The sequence below is a fragment of the Emydura macquarii genome, unplaced genomic scaffold (genome assembly GCF_026122565.2).
Source record: "Emydura macquarii macquarii isolate MOO-44397 ecotype Brisbane River unplaced genomic scaffold, CSIRO-AGI_Emac_v2 contig_1254, whole genome shotgun sequence".
NCBI lineage: Eukaryota > Metazoa > Chordata > Testudines > Chelidae > Emydura > Emydura macquarii.
This window is the reverse complement of record NW_027131391.1, coordinates 5050038-5065207: the sequence shown is the minus strand read 5'-3', so window position 1 is coordinate 5065207 and position 15170 is coordinate 5050038. Positions and strand designations below refer to the sequence as shown.

Sequence of the window (15170 nt, the reverse complement as noted above, 5' to 3'; positions counted from 1 at the left end):
AAATTTGCATTTTCACAAATGTGTTGCACCACAAACTGCACACTGAAGGAAAAACAAAATGAGGGACTCTCACTTAGACAAAAAAACTCCAGTTCAAGCAAATATATTTCAAATAATCTATGTTATCAATTATTTGTATTGTAGTAGCATTTAAGAACACTACTCATATAGATCAGAGCCCTTTTCAGCTTTAGGCACTGTGATAATATATAAAATGTTCACACACACCTTTTCAATAACAGATCTTACAACAAAAATTACAGTTAGTTTTGTTGTACTTATTTCAGAAAATATTTGCATCTAATGAAGTTAATGACTAGAAAAACCTGAAAAACATGACCTAATATTAATTAACAGCTAGCTATCATACTAACATTCTTAACAGGATTTTCCCCAGACTCCCATATTCCTGAGGGGAATTTTAATTCTATTTTAAAAATCACTGAGTTTTGTTTCTTATTCATTTCTGCATCTGTTTCCTGACACCATTACTGGTGCAAAGTTAGGGTTTTTTGAGATCATACAGGAATTAAATTAGGCACATAAACCAAATGTTTTGCAAGTCTTTATACTTCCAGAACTGCCACAGTAAAAATTTACTTACCTTGGAATGGTGTAGGTGAGGACTGGGCCATGTGGATATGCTCCTCGTTGATCAGGTAGATTGGCTGGTGTTGGGCAATCTCCACGCTTGTGCACACATTGCTTTCTCCATGAAGGAAGAATGTGAAGGCGCAAGACAAATGTTCACTGGATAAAGAGAAAGAAGAAACTGGTTCACTACAGTATCAATGAATGTGGGGGAAGAAAGGACAGATTTTGTATCAGAGAGGGCCAGATCAGGTTGAAAACCCAGTTCTGTTGTTTCACTTAAGTAAACTGAGCTCAGGACCACTGAAGATGACTGTACACAGTACAACTACCAACTTCTGGCTGATGATGAAACAGCATTGACATCAATCTCAGAGATTCACTTTCTTACCCATTTCAATTAAAGATCACTACAAAGAGTTGTCTGCAAGCAGAAGACTTCAAGGGGTCAAAATAGTGTCTTCAGGATGAAAAGGGAAGAGAACTCTTACGACCAGAAATGAACTTCAGTTGAGAACAGGAATAGGGAGGAAGAACCATTAATTATATGCCTAGGGAATACTGTTTCTAAAAACAAGCACAGACAATTGCTCAGAAGGCAATGATCTCAATAACCTGGGGTTACAGGGCATCCATGACATTGCCATACACCATCAAGAATAACGTTTAATAAATAACAATGAAAATAAAATACACCCACTTAATCCAACAAGTAGAATTGCTTTGCATTGCATCTAATCATTTGCTTAAATGTTGCAAATTGTAACACCACACTTATTAAATAAACAAAAAACAGCAAAACAATTTCCCACTTTTTGTCTTCAATGTAATCAGCTGAAATTACAGAGCTGAAGTATTATTCAGATAAATTACTGCAGAACTACAATGGTAGGGCATTCTTTAATAGCTGTTGGCTTTGGCACTAGACCAGCCACAACATAACTACCTTCGCCTAAGGAAATAACATCAGCAACTGTAATAATTTCACTTCACAATTTAAGTCAACCACTACAGCACTGCTGTAAACTATTCTAAAACAGTTGAATTGACAGACTGAAACAGGTTGCTATTAGAGATTTAGGGAGGCTAAGACTTAAGTCATCCTGCACTTACTGTAACAAAAGGTGTTTGTCCTTAAGTAAAAGGTATGTTTCTGCTTAAAGCTTCTACAACTGATGTTATAAAAAAGAAAAAGTACACTTTAGAAAATCTGGGGGCAGGTTATTTTAAAAAGAATCAAAATGGAAGATGGCAAAAGCTTTTATTCAACCTCCTTAGTATTGCACATCCTGTGTTTAGTAGCACTTCTTATCATTCAGCAATGGGAACTAGCAAGTTTTACTAGATTTCCATATTGCAACAGAAAAGAAATTTTAAGTTATACTGCTCTACCACTTGTACAATAGATTTAAACTAGTCACTACATTTTTACAGCAACCTGCAAGGGAGAAAGGAAATAGGTCAGATTCATGGTATTTCTATTCAGCTACTCTGCTCTGGGAGAAAAAAGAGAAAAAACCCAAAACAGACAACACACATTGCACACATAACAAATAAAATCATAAAAAGAACCCAAATTATTTAATAAAAATAGCAGTAGTCTCTGGACAAAGGATGATGCCCTTAATATGCATAAGGCTTTAATTGCAAAATGATTAAAAGTCTTGTCTAAGATTAAAAGGAAATAGTCTCTGCAGCGTTCACTGGGCAGCAGGTCAGACTTTCTAAAGCAGCTAGAGAAGCTATTTTTGAAGAAATCATTTTGAACTCCTGTCTTTAGGATATTACACAGAAATTCTTCTGATTCTGCAAACTTCCTAGAGTTTTGACTGTGAAAGTCCTGCTTGCCTTCCATTGACGTGAAGGGAAAATAGCCATCTGGGACCACATAATGACTCTTTCAAGTCTCTTACAAAGCAGTCAGGCATGAACAAGTCATATTCATTTTACACAACATTCACAACCTTCTATAAACACTGTCAGACTAAGAAATAGACAAAATGGGAATTTAGGATGATAAAGATGCATTTGTTTCCACAATGAAGAGAATACAGTACATTGCACCTTTTGTCATCAGTGAACCAGACAACATCAAAATGAACTAAGCATTAACATCAACACACTAAATAAGCATAACTTCAGATAACTCAAAGAAATGCACATGGAACATGAATTACAGTGAGAACAAAAATATAGGAAGGATTCCCATTTGATGTTCCTGGAAACGTAACATTCTAAGATAACTAGCCCATTATTCAGATATTATATCCTAACAAGCAGTTACAAGTGTGATTAGTGAAATCAGGATCATTTACAGCACTAGATCCAAGTAAATCTGCCTAAGATACATAAGAAAAATGTAAAATCTTGCTTAGTCATGTTTTGGTTCTCTGTAGTCAGTCTTGACCAGAGGTAATGAATTCCGAAAGGCAGAACTATACCTCTGCTGAGCAAATGTGTCCAGGGAAGGTAACATTTATGCAGATGTGTAGAATATCCGACTTCTCCCCTTTTATTGTTCCTGAGTCTTACTCCAGGGGGCTGTATTGCAATACTTTGCAAGGGAATAACCAGTTACATAAAATGAATACTCCCTCTGGCAACTAACTCATTGTTTTAAGCACAGCTTTTAAAGACCAAAAACAATAAAGATCAATGGTTGGGGACTCCATACATTCTTGGTAAGCTTCTGGCAGATTTTGTATAAAATGTTTACTTTGGTAACAAACATGAATTTTATTTCAAGAAAATAGCGTCAATGCACCAAGTGATGTGTTCTTCTTAGGCATGCATATCCCAACATACTAACATTCTTGTCTTCAGTACGTTTCCTATAATTAGTTAAATACCAAGCTGCAGAAATCATCCTTTCTAAAAGTATAAGACAGATCTGCTAATAAAATACATGGGGAAGGGGAAGAAATTAACATGCTGAAAAAGACAGCTTTAAGGAACAGATTATAAGACTTTCATTTATTTGTTTTTGTAATCATTTACAATCTACATCTCCATATAGTCATAAAAGCAAAGGTCTCTGTAGCATACTTTTAACTGCAGACAACATATTTAGGGTTAATCTGTAATGAACAAGAAATAAGACTGCAAGAAATTTTGTCTGTATTTTACATTACAAATCTTAGTAGCGCTATATCAACATCCAGTTTTCTTAATGGTGATTAACCATCCCAATTACACTCTCTCTAACTACAAAGACTCAACAAAGAATATTTTTGATACACTTCTTGTAGTTATGTACATAAGACATTCATTCCCCTGTAAGAAACTACGCAAGTACAACACAGGACTAAACTTACAAAAGTACCCAGCATCCTCTGTCAGGGCCAGATTTTAAGAAGAATAATATCTTGGAATATCTGGTCCCAGTTGTGGATAATGTACCCTTGAAAATCTGGTCCACACCCTACATGTATTTTTTTTAATGTTATTTTATATTTGTTTTTTGTTTTTTCTTGGGCTCTCTGACATTCTTCAGGATACCAGAAACCACAATGCATGTGAAATAGTCTTCTAGCTACTCGACTAGACACCCTGAGAAGGCTGTTGGCCAGTTTCTTCATTGCCTTGGGCTGTCATTTGCACCTTTGCAAAAAGAGTGGGACAAGAGCGTAAAAGCTTACCAAATATGAATGATTGCCTTTTACATTCACCTTGCACAGTAGTGAGAAGGTGACTAAGTTGCAAAGTTAGTACAGAAGCAACCGCTGGGTGTTTTTGTTGGGTGTATATAGTACACGCAGCTGCTAAGAGGAAAGGGTACAGAGATTATATGACGAAAACAGGTGGCACCAAATGCTGGGGAGTGTGAATGCAAGGTGACCATATCCCACAGAACAAGCAGACAGTACTCGTTGCTGCCTGTGGAATGTGAGCAGTGCTGCCCTAAATGAAGTTAAGTGCATGAGGACATGCTCAAAATCAGGTGACAAATATTTACCACAAAGAAATATACACAAAAATCTGCAGTTTGGGACAGTTAATCTATTTACTGTATGTGACAGATGAAAAATTGATAAAGCATCAATTTATTTTGTGTATATTTATGTCTAATGTGAGTTATAAGGCTACTGTACCCTTCCACGGAATTCTGATGACATCTTGATAAGAAGGGCAAGTTTTCTGAGTATTTGGGGATGCCATCGAAAGCCCAATATGCATGTGTACTGCATATGGACTTACTTTATATTTAAAGATCTTTTTATTATAACACATGCATGCACCCATGTGCACACACAAAAATTTCCAGCTGATAGTGAAAATGCAAAGTCATATCTTATGGTGCCATTAGAGGGTTATATTTCACTAGGGTATTTACATCTCAGTTTAATCTTTTAAAACCAACAGGACTGCTGTTTACAAATTAAATTTATTCAGTTGCATGATGAATGTCTCAGGTCACCTGCACTCCTTCCCTTAATAAAGAGAAAGTATGCTGAAATCAAATACAGTGTAAGAAAAAAGTAAAGCTTATCTCCAGATTTTCCTTTGTTTCTTTCTTTATTAAGACAAATTTCAAAAAAGATAAGGCAGATGGGACGTTTCCTATATGATTTTAATGAGATAGTTCTCCTTGTGGTATAAAATATAAAATAAGAAGCCCCACAGGAAAACCTCAAAGACGACACATGTATCTTTGTAGTCTACCTACACTGCATATGACCCTAACCCCATTTTCATAGTTACCTGTGTGGTATCCTTTCCTTTCTTCATGGAGAATAAATGGATATACATATGAATATATGATTTTAGTTATGACCTATATCTTCATGAGCAGGGGTTCAGTAGGAGGTAATTTTTAACATAAGTTATGCTGTCTCTTCTCATTAGCAAAGACTAATGTAATAAAATTTGAGACTCTAAGAATTACATTTTAGATTGAACAATAATATCTTCAACCATTTATCTATGTAAATATGTTTTCTTCCCTTGTTACTGAAGGAGCTTTTGGGATCAATACTGCAAAGTGCTGAGCACTGTGGCCGTGATCCAGGAGAACATTTAAACACATACTTTAATTACATAAGTATCCCTATTAATTTCACTGGATTACTCATGAATTTAAAGTTATGCATTCATCTTGCTGGCTCAGATTGTCCCAGACTTCTGCCAGCATAGTGTTCACCATGGTTTTGAAGGAGTGTGATCCCTGATCAACACGGCTGTGCCAGCAAAAAGCCCCTAATTTAAATGCAGTTACACTGGCAAAACTGCACTTCTGCTGCAATTGCTTATTTCTCTTGTTGGGTCCGGAATAACCTACACCAGCAAAGGTGCCGTTTTGCCAGTATAAATTGTGTCCACACTAGGAGCACTTTACCAGTGTAGTACACTGGTATACCTATACCAGCAAAGTGCTCCTACTGTCAACATATCCTTAATTTGCTAGAACTACTCAAATACTTGATGGAAACTGTGTTATCCTGCATTCAAACTTAAAAGAGGCTATTTTCACAGAATTACACTAAGTGAAAGAAACTATCAAAGGATTACATTTCAAAGCCAAGGTCTGAATGCATGTGCCAAATGTCAGTCTGTGTGCAATCAAAGGCAAGTTTTGTTCACAATCACACGCAACTACATTATAACCTTCAACTCTAGAAGGAGATTCCTAGATATCAAGGCTTTGGTTACAACTCTGATATTCCCAAACTGGATTTCTAAAGAATGCAATTGTTAAAAAGAACAGTTGTGCTTCAGTAATCACCTCCAATATTAAGAGATCTTCATGTGTCTATACTAAAAATGTTTTATAACACCAGTAAAATGTGAGGCATCTTTAAAGCAGCTAAATTATTTTTGTGGTGCAAGAGGAAATGGACTCTGTTTTTAATATTGCAAAAAATGCAAACAGTGCACTGAATTTCTCTCAAGTACTTGATAAATCATGAGGATCAATCCCAACATCAAATGTGACTTATGGTAATGAAAAACAATGACATAACGTAACAGAAGAGTTAAAAATGTTTAACTCAAAAGTATCTCTAACAGTTCAGCACAAAAAACTGAGGCTCTAATCCTGCAAACGCTTATGCATGTGCTTAACTTTACATATTTACACACTTTGACTTCAGTGGAACTACTCACACGTATAAAGATAAAGTGTTAGTATTTGCAGGACCAGGGCCCTATTTGGCAGTTTTATAGTAAATAAGTTTTTAAAAATTTGCTATCATTCAGTAGTTAGACCTAAATGCCATCATACTACAAAAGAGCAAGAAACTACTGCAATGACTTCTGAGGCATTTTATTAAGATATGCTTAAATAGTTTTTCTACTAATTCAATATTTTCTTCTTAGAGTCATGTTCCATAAGGCATACCAGAGGAGTCATATTTTAAGGTCATTTATTCATTTGAAGATCACTTGCTAGAAAGCAGTTTAATTTTTGCAAACCACTTGCAGCTGCACAAGATGGTGTTTCTAAGCTGGTTGCTGTGGTAGGTATTTTTTGTTTGTTTGTTTTTGCAGAACCATGTAATCTACTACTTAAATCAACAGTAAATTAAACTCCAAAGGGGTGAAGAATAAAGAAAGACTGGAGGTTACTTTGGAAAATGTGTCAGACCTCCTCCAATCTTGCCTCTGAGAGATCTTGCCTCTGTAAACGTTTCTCCTGTTCGTACAGTGATTTGCAAGTAAGATGTGTTAAGATCAGTGCTTTCTCTTCTGATCACAGAGTTTGAATTAATCAGGAGGAAGCAGTGGTGAGAGAAGTTCTCTGGTCTGGATGAGCCTCTGAAACCACATGGGAGAAAAATAAAAATACTTGTAAATCTGGAAATAAGGTACTATAAAAGATGGAGAAAAAAAGACTGACTGAAGCTGACCACCCAAATGAGGAACAAATCAAGCAGTTCCGCAAATTTGAAGGTGATATTATTATTTCTCTCTGTGTCATCTAAGCTAACTATAATATCAAAAACTCCCATGCTAAGTCTATATAGTTTTTGTGGAGATCATTCCTTCAGTTGAGCTCATTTTCTTCCCACCAAGCCACTGACTCACTTTTTCTCTTCAGTTTATCAGTGACTGTTCATAAATCGTTGAGCTCTCGTGAATATGAATTACATTTTATTTTACATATACTGCATCAGCCATACTCTAATATGAAGCTGTTTGCATTTCATATCCATTTAATTTCTTTCCTCTGCAAAAAAAAACTGCTAATAATTATGCCAAATGTGGTAGGGCTTGTGTACCATTCAATAGGAACTACCAGCTACTTCACTAAGTCTTATTTCAGCCTGGGTGGGCAGGATTCAAACCAAAATGTGACGGCATGAGTCACTTCTGAAGTATGAGAAATACCCAAAACTACACATACACTCACACATATCGGGTATTTCTCATACTCATTTCTCATGCAAATAACTTCATTTTAGAGTATGGGTGATACAGTACGCCTCAACAGACTGTAGCAATACTATGCTGCTATCTTATTTATCTTATGTATTTATATGTTCCCCCTGCCCCCATTACTGTAGTATCTGAATGCTTCACAATCTTTAATAAAACAGCGGGAGTCCTGTGGCACCTTAAAGACGAATACATTTATTTGGGCATAAGCTTTCATGGGCAGAAACCCACTTTGTGCATCCGAAACAAACTAACATGGCTACCCCTCTGGAACTCATCCACAATCTTTCATGAATTTATCCTCCCAGCACTGTTGTGAGGTAAGGTAGTGCTGTTATCCTCATTTTACAGAAGGGGAACTGATGTACAGAGAGATTAAGTGACTTGCTCAAAATCACACAGGAAGTCTGGAAATTTAACCCAGGTCTCCCAAGCTCTGGGCTAACACCCTAACCATTGGACATACTTTCTTTTGTTCTGGGGAGAGAGAACTTCAGGTTCCAAAATTCTTAATGTAGCCCTTTTCATTATATTATTTTATAATACACTAGATTTAGTCTATAGAAATCAAGAACGCCTTATGAATTTAGCAAAGCTTTTGATGCGTCTTCCACAGTATTCTTGCCAACAAATTGAAGAAGTATGGGTTGGATGAATGGACTCTAAGGTGGACAGAAAGTTGACTAGGATCATTGGGCTCAATGGGTAGTGATCAACAGCTCGATGTTTAGTTGGCAGCCGGTATCAAGTGGAGTGCCCCAGGGGGTTGGTCCTGAGGCTGATTTTTTTCAACATCTTTATTAATGATCTGGATAATAGGGTGAATTACACCTCCAGCAAATTCACAGATGACACTAAAATGGGGGGAGTGGTAGATACGCTGGAAGGCAAGAATAGGATACAGAGTGACCTAGACAAACTGGAGGATTAGGCAAAAAGAAATCTGACGAGGTTCAATAAGGACAAATACAGAGTCTTGCACTTAGGATGGAAGAATCCCATGCACTGCTACAGACTGGGGACCGATGAGCTAGGCAGCAGTTCTGCAGAAAAGGACCTGGGAGTTACAGTGTACAAGAAGCTGGATATGAGTCAACAGTGTGCCCTTGTTGCCAAGAAAGCTAATGGCATATTGGGCTGCATTGTAGGAGCATTGCCAGCAGATCGAGGGAAATGATTATTCCCCTCTATTTGACACTGGTGAGGCCACATTTGGAGTACTGTGTCCAGTTTTGGCCCCCCTACTACAGGAAGGATGTAGACAACTTGGAGAGTGTCCAGTGAGGGCAAAAAAAGTGATCAGGAGGCTAGGACACGACTTATGAAGAGAGGCTGAAGGAACTGGGCTTGTTTAGTCTGCAGAAGAGAAGAGTGAGGGGGGATTTTATAGAAGCCTTTAACCACCTGAAAGGGGGTTCCACGGAGGACAGAGCTAGGCTGTTCTCAGTGGTGGCAGGTAACAGAACAAGGAGCAATGGTCTCAAGTTGCAACTGGAGAGGTCTAGGCTGGATATTAGGAAAAGCTTTTTCACTAGGAGGCTGATGAAGCACTGGAATGGGTTACCTAAGGAGGTGGTGGAATCTCCATCCTGGCTTGACAAAGCCCTGGCTGGGGTGATTTAGTCAGGGTGGGTCCTTCTTTGAGCCAGGGGTTGGACTAGATGACTTCCTAGGGTCCCTTCCAACCCTAATCGTCTATGAATTCTGTTGACATTGTCTGAAACTATATACGAGATGCATACACTGAAACACACTATGAATATTAACTAACTCTTGTTTTTTCAACGGTAGGGAAAGTGTTGAGATAACAGATTCACAATGCAGAAACTGTTTAGAAACACGGAAAGTGTTTAGATAATGTTTTGAACCTATTATCTCAACACTTTTTAAGTTGTCACCAACCAACCTGCTTGCCAGAATTAATCTGCCTCACTCTAGAGATTCTCTCACTTATTGATCCTATCTCTAACATTCCCCCCCCCCATAAAATGTATGCATGGGAGCAACCGGTAGTCAGTAAGGGAGATCAAAGCTTAGGTCCCAAGTGTATATTTATCACCCCCCCAGGCTGAAATGACTAGGACAGTTTTGTTGACAATATGAACACCTCTAAGATGGCAGAGAGAATGTCTCATTTTCCTCCCTCTTTAGCTAACGTTTGAGCAGTTCAGATTTTGACTTACAGGATCTATGTCCAGCCTTTACTGTAGGAAAGCTCATCTCTAACACATGATCTTTAATGTGAACACATTACACACTGCTTTGCATTCTCTACACTGGCTGCCTATACACATTTAAGATGAGCCTATTGGTTTTAAAAATCCTTAATTGAGATGGGTCTAGCTATTGTCAAAGAAAACTTCACTGAGTCTTATCACAGTATCCTACAGTGTGAAGCTATCCACGTTTTAGATGTGGGGGTTCCACTTTTGTGCCTGAGGGCAGGAGGTGACCTGGCTTTTACTGTGCAGCTCTGGGGTGTGGAATTTGTTCCTGCAGGAACATCCATCTCAGCTCATTCCTCACTGCCTACTTTTAATAATCTATGGAGATTGTTTGAACATTTTGCTTGCTTTTTATTGGGGGGGAAGATAGGGAGGTGTTAAACTATTGTTTAGTATTACATTTTAATTGACTATGTGGATCCCCAAGTCCCTAGGCACACTGGGAGTCAGCATGTTTACAATTACAATTCTTTTGCTATGAAGTCATACTTAATTCAGACAAATAAACCTTGTGTGAAGATTTCACCTACTATAGATTCTCTACATAGGCACACTACAATTTTTGATTTTGCATAGTTTTAACAAAATTCACGTTTATAGAGTAAGAAGAGGGAAATGCGTAGATCTGTTATTAGCTTTATATATGTACACCATGTGTGCTGTCAAAAAATGCTGTTGCATTCTGAAATTTAAATTCTTGGAACACTAACTGACACTAAGTGTTTGACTATCTTAGTGACAGTTACTATGGAATACATCCTGATAATCTAATGCAGTAATTCTCAACTATTAAACAACACACCATGCTTCAGTGTCCGGTATTTTATACTCCTTCTCCCTAGGTCAGACACAAACACTGCTTCCCCCTCCATCGGGAGCCAAGGACAGCAGGTACCACCGGGTTTGGGGGGCGGGGGAGAGGCAAGGGGCAAACTAGGGAGAAGGAAAGAGGGAGAGAGAAAACAGAAAGCTTCTGGGCGGGGAGTGGTCTTCCCCCCTCCCAAATGAATTGTGCTCCATGGGCCTCCATATGCAGTAAAATGGACAAATGTTATGGTCAACATATCTGCAAACATGCAGATTCTACAGCTAAATATCCTTCCTCTATTATTGTGCAGCTTATATAGGCTACTGCACCTCTGAGGCTGGCACTTCATGGCCACAGAGGAAGATTCCATCCTATTCAGAGTATTTCCTTGCAGAGTGCAGCTTTGCAAAGGGGACAGGAGTTAGCAGAGAGTGCAGAAGTTGATCCTTAACGAGTTCCCACACAGGGCCCCACTGTAGCATAATAATTTCCGATTTTATAATGCATCCTATAACCAACTATCCATACAGCATGAACCACTGCAAACTCTTGTCACCAGGAGAATCCCAAGATTCATCACTCAAAGTTAGAGAGCACATAACTGAATGGGAGAAGGCAGGAGCTGAGGTCTTTGATAAACATGTATATTTGCCCAAAATGACTTATCTTTTTAATAGGATGCCAGTTATAAATCAAACTACAGGGAGTTCAGACAGCACTACTAACTAAACTGGGATTGTACACAGCTTCCTACTGATGTTTAAGACAACAGCAATAGTTATTTACAATATATGAACTTTTAAGACAGTATTTCCAGGAATTTCAAATCACAGTGGCTTCTCCCAGCAGACAATGAACATTTAATAAAGACAAAAACAACCAATCAGCCAGACATTTTTGGTGTAGTGGAAAAATTAACAGGGTATTAAAAATGGTGATTCTTTTCTCAAATTTGGTTATACTGCTGTTTATTTCTACATCTCAGGTAGTAACAGACTAATCAATTCCAGATATCATTGCTTTTTATTTTGTTAATTACCTTGTGCCATCTATGAAATAAAGTTTCAGCAATGGGAATCACATCTGAGAATCATTTTCCCCAAAGCAATGGATCTGCATTGTATTTTGGACACTCAAAATATTTCAAGGAAGTAATGTCTTTTATTGAACCAACTTCTGTTGGTGAGAGAGACATGCTTACGAGCTCATGCATTATTCAGGACCTGAAGAAGAGCACTGTGTAAGCTCGAAAGCTTACCAACAGAAGTTGGTCCAATAAAACTATTACCTCACCCACCTTGTCTCCCTAATATCCTGGGACCAAAACGGCTACAACACTGCATACAAATTATTACAATGTGAGGGTGGAAGCATTAATGATTTTTGAGTGTACATCCTTTTTATTTTTATTACCACATTTCAGAATACTGCTGATACAGAACTGCAATAAAAATGAAAGATCAGGCAAGTTTATTGTATTCATTATGAATATAAATTCACACTTTAGGATGCTGGATCCTGCCTATGTAATGACCCAAAAATGTATTACTATCTTTCTATTGCATTTCACGATGAACAATTATCCTATGTTACAAGTAGCATAGTAGTTATTACTGAAAAAAAAAACCAGACTGAAGTTTATTGAAAGTATAGTCAAAGTTTATTCTGAGATTAAAATCAATCTGTTTTTCTCATAGGAAATATTGATTTTTATTTGAAGGATCTTAGAATTTCCCTAATGAAAAGATAAGAACTCATTCATATTTATACCAATATTTACCAATGACACTCGATATCATTGTACACCAAGTATTAATATTATAGAATAAACTAAAATATCACTCAAAATGTACACTTTGTACCATGTCCACAGCAATATAAAAATAAATAAATAAAAAAGAGAACCTTGAAAATCATTTCTAATATTCAAATTCTGAAATCTCTCTTTGCCTAAGTCATGGCCTTTGGACACAGTGTTGGAAATGGACTCCTTTTAAAAACTCATTTCTATGGACGATCTCTCTCAAATGGAAATGCAGCCAAATCAGATCACACATTTAAGGTGACATTTATACTATTCACGGAACATGGAAGTACCTTTTTTTTTTTTTTTTTTTTTTTTTTTTTTTTGTAAAACAGCTGAGTTGCATACGGTGTTCAAAAAAAAAAACCCAAACAAACAAAAAACAAAAAACAAAAAAAAAAACCTCCCTTGGTGTGTTATCTTATTGGTTCACAAGATACTACATAGGAACAAATTCACTATGAAACTGTCATGAACAGTTTCTCTCTGGAAATCCTTTTGAATATTAATAACCTAAAAGTCAAGAATAAGCCTGACTAACATTAACAGAGACTCACCAACCTACTATTCTTAAGCCTAAGGCATAAACTAACCTTTTCTTAACAGCTCACTACTGCAAAGTTCAAACTCTATGTCTTCTCAAATTAGGCATTTTGTAATAATTTTATCATAAATCTTACAGCTATCGATTACTGTTTTTGTTTCAGAAATGTGGCCTTTGTGTCACTCCTTCAATAGCACGATTGTGTATCGATTCACCCGTAGTCATGAAGAACCGAACAGCCAAAGCTTTGAAAAGGTAACTTGATTTAAACAGGAGTTGCCTTCAGCAGTCCCAAAGTAGAAAAACTGAAATTATTTTCTTTCATATTTGCATCACACTATTCCAGGACTAGCAGCTGTCACTTTCTGTGGTTTGGCAGACTACTTTGCTATCCAGAATTTGCCACCATCCTACCAATGAGCATTGCCATCTATATTCAGAACTTCTCACCCATCAAAAGAGAAAGATCAATGTTTTCCACACATCCCCCTCCACCTGGTAAATCACTGTTATTGGGATGGACTGGACAGACAAGAGTATATCCCTTGGGGTCTGTCTCTAGATTAATGGTTCCCAACCTGTGGCCCGGGGGCCAAAAGTGGCCCGCGGCTCCCCTCCCGCTGGCTGCAGAAGGGAGCCACTGCCTAAGGACCTAGGCAGAGCACATTTCCGTGGGGCTAAAAAACCGGTGTAGGCTCCTTGCTGCAGCCAAGAGGATGAGATATCGGCGCTCCCCTCCCCCTGGCTGTAGCAGGGAGCACGGCAAAGTGTTCCACCTAGGTCCCTAGGCGCTGGGGTCCCTGCTGGAGCCAGAGAGAAAGGAGATCAGTGCTCCCCTCCCCCAGCTCCAGTGGAAAGCAAAGCATTCTGCCTGGGTCTTTTGGTGCTGGAGTCACTGCTGGAGACAGAGAGAGGGGAGCACTGATCTCCCATCCCCCTAGCTGCAGAAGGGAGCCACTACCTAGGGACCCGGATGGAGTGCATGGGGCTATGGGACACATGCTGTTTCTCTGCTGCAGCCAGGGAGACGGGAGATCAGCGAGGCCTCCTTTCTGAACTCCTTCCGTCCGACTGCAGTGGGGCGGGGGAGGAGGGCCTCCTGGCAGAGACTGGTGGCCCTTCAGGGTTGTATAAATTATATCTCTGGCCCTCAAACCAAAAAGATTGGGAACCACTGCTCTAGATGGTGAAAAAGGTGCTTTTAAAAATCAAGTTAAACATGAGTTCAAACACCTTTTGACAACTAGTGTAGATACAATTTAACACCATTAAAATCATGTTGGCTGCTCTTGTTGTAAACTATGAATAACCTAAGCTATATCACAAAGAGCTAACAATTTTCAAGATGTTAAATGGTGTCCACCCTAGGGCCTTTATATTATTTACACAAAAGTCCTTTTGTACCACTCTATCACAATAAAAGAAGCTTGAAAGTGAAATCCATCCCTAAATATTAAAGGGGTATTTCAAATCATATCAGCTAATTTCCTTTTGTAAAAAGCACCCTTTTTTGTAGTCTAGACAGAGTCAAACCAGAACATATAACAATTTTCCATCCACTCCAGAGTAACCTCTGCTCTGAATCTCAACTACAGAGCTCATGATCCAGAAAGTATATAAGAAACATACATTCCAACTGTAGAAATCAACACCAAAAAGAACATATATTTTCCTAAATATTTCTATGCAGAACAATGCAGAATTTCCTTTATAGTCAAGAGATATAAAAAGATTCTCCAAAAGGTATCATGAGGACATTCTGATATCGAAAGCTAAGAAGCAAATGTACAGCTAAGTGGTGGAAGACCCAATAGATATATAGGC

General features: G+C 38.1%; 1 protein-coding gene across 4 annotated transcripts in view; it reads right to left on the bottom strand.

Annotated features, from left to right (window-relative positions):
* Positions 1–15170, bottom strand: part of MED13L (mediator complex subunit 13L) — a 361336-nt gene that overhangs the window by 90068 nt on the left and 256098 nt on the right. For all 4 annotated transcript variants that reach the window (XM_067550153.1, XM_067550155.1, XM_067550156.1 and 1 more), the window contains one exon: positions 605–750. In XM_067550153.1, the coding sequence (XP_067406254.1) occupies positions 605–750 (146 nt within the window). The remainder of the gene's footprint in view (positions 1–604; positions 751–15170) is intronic.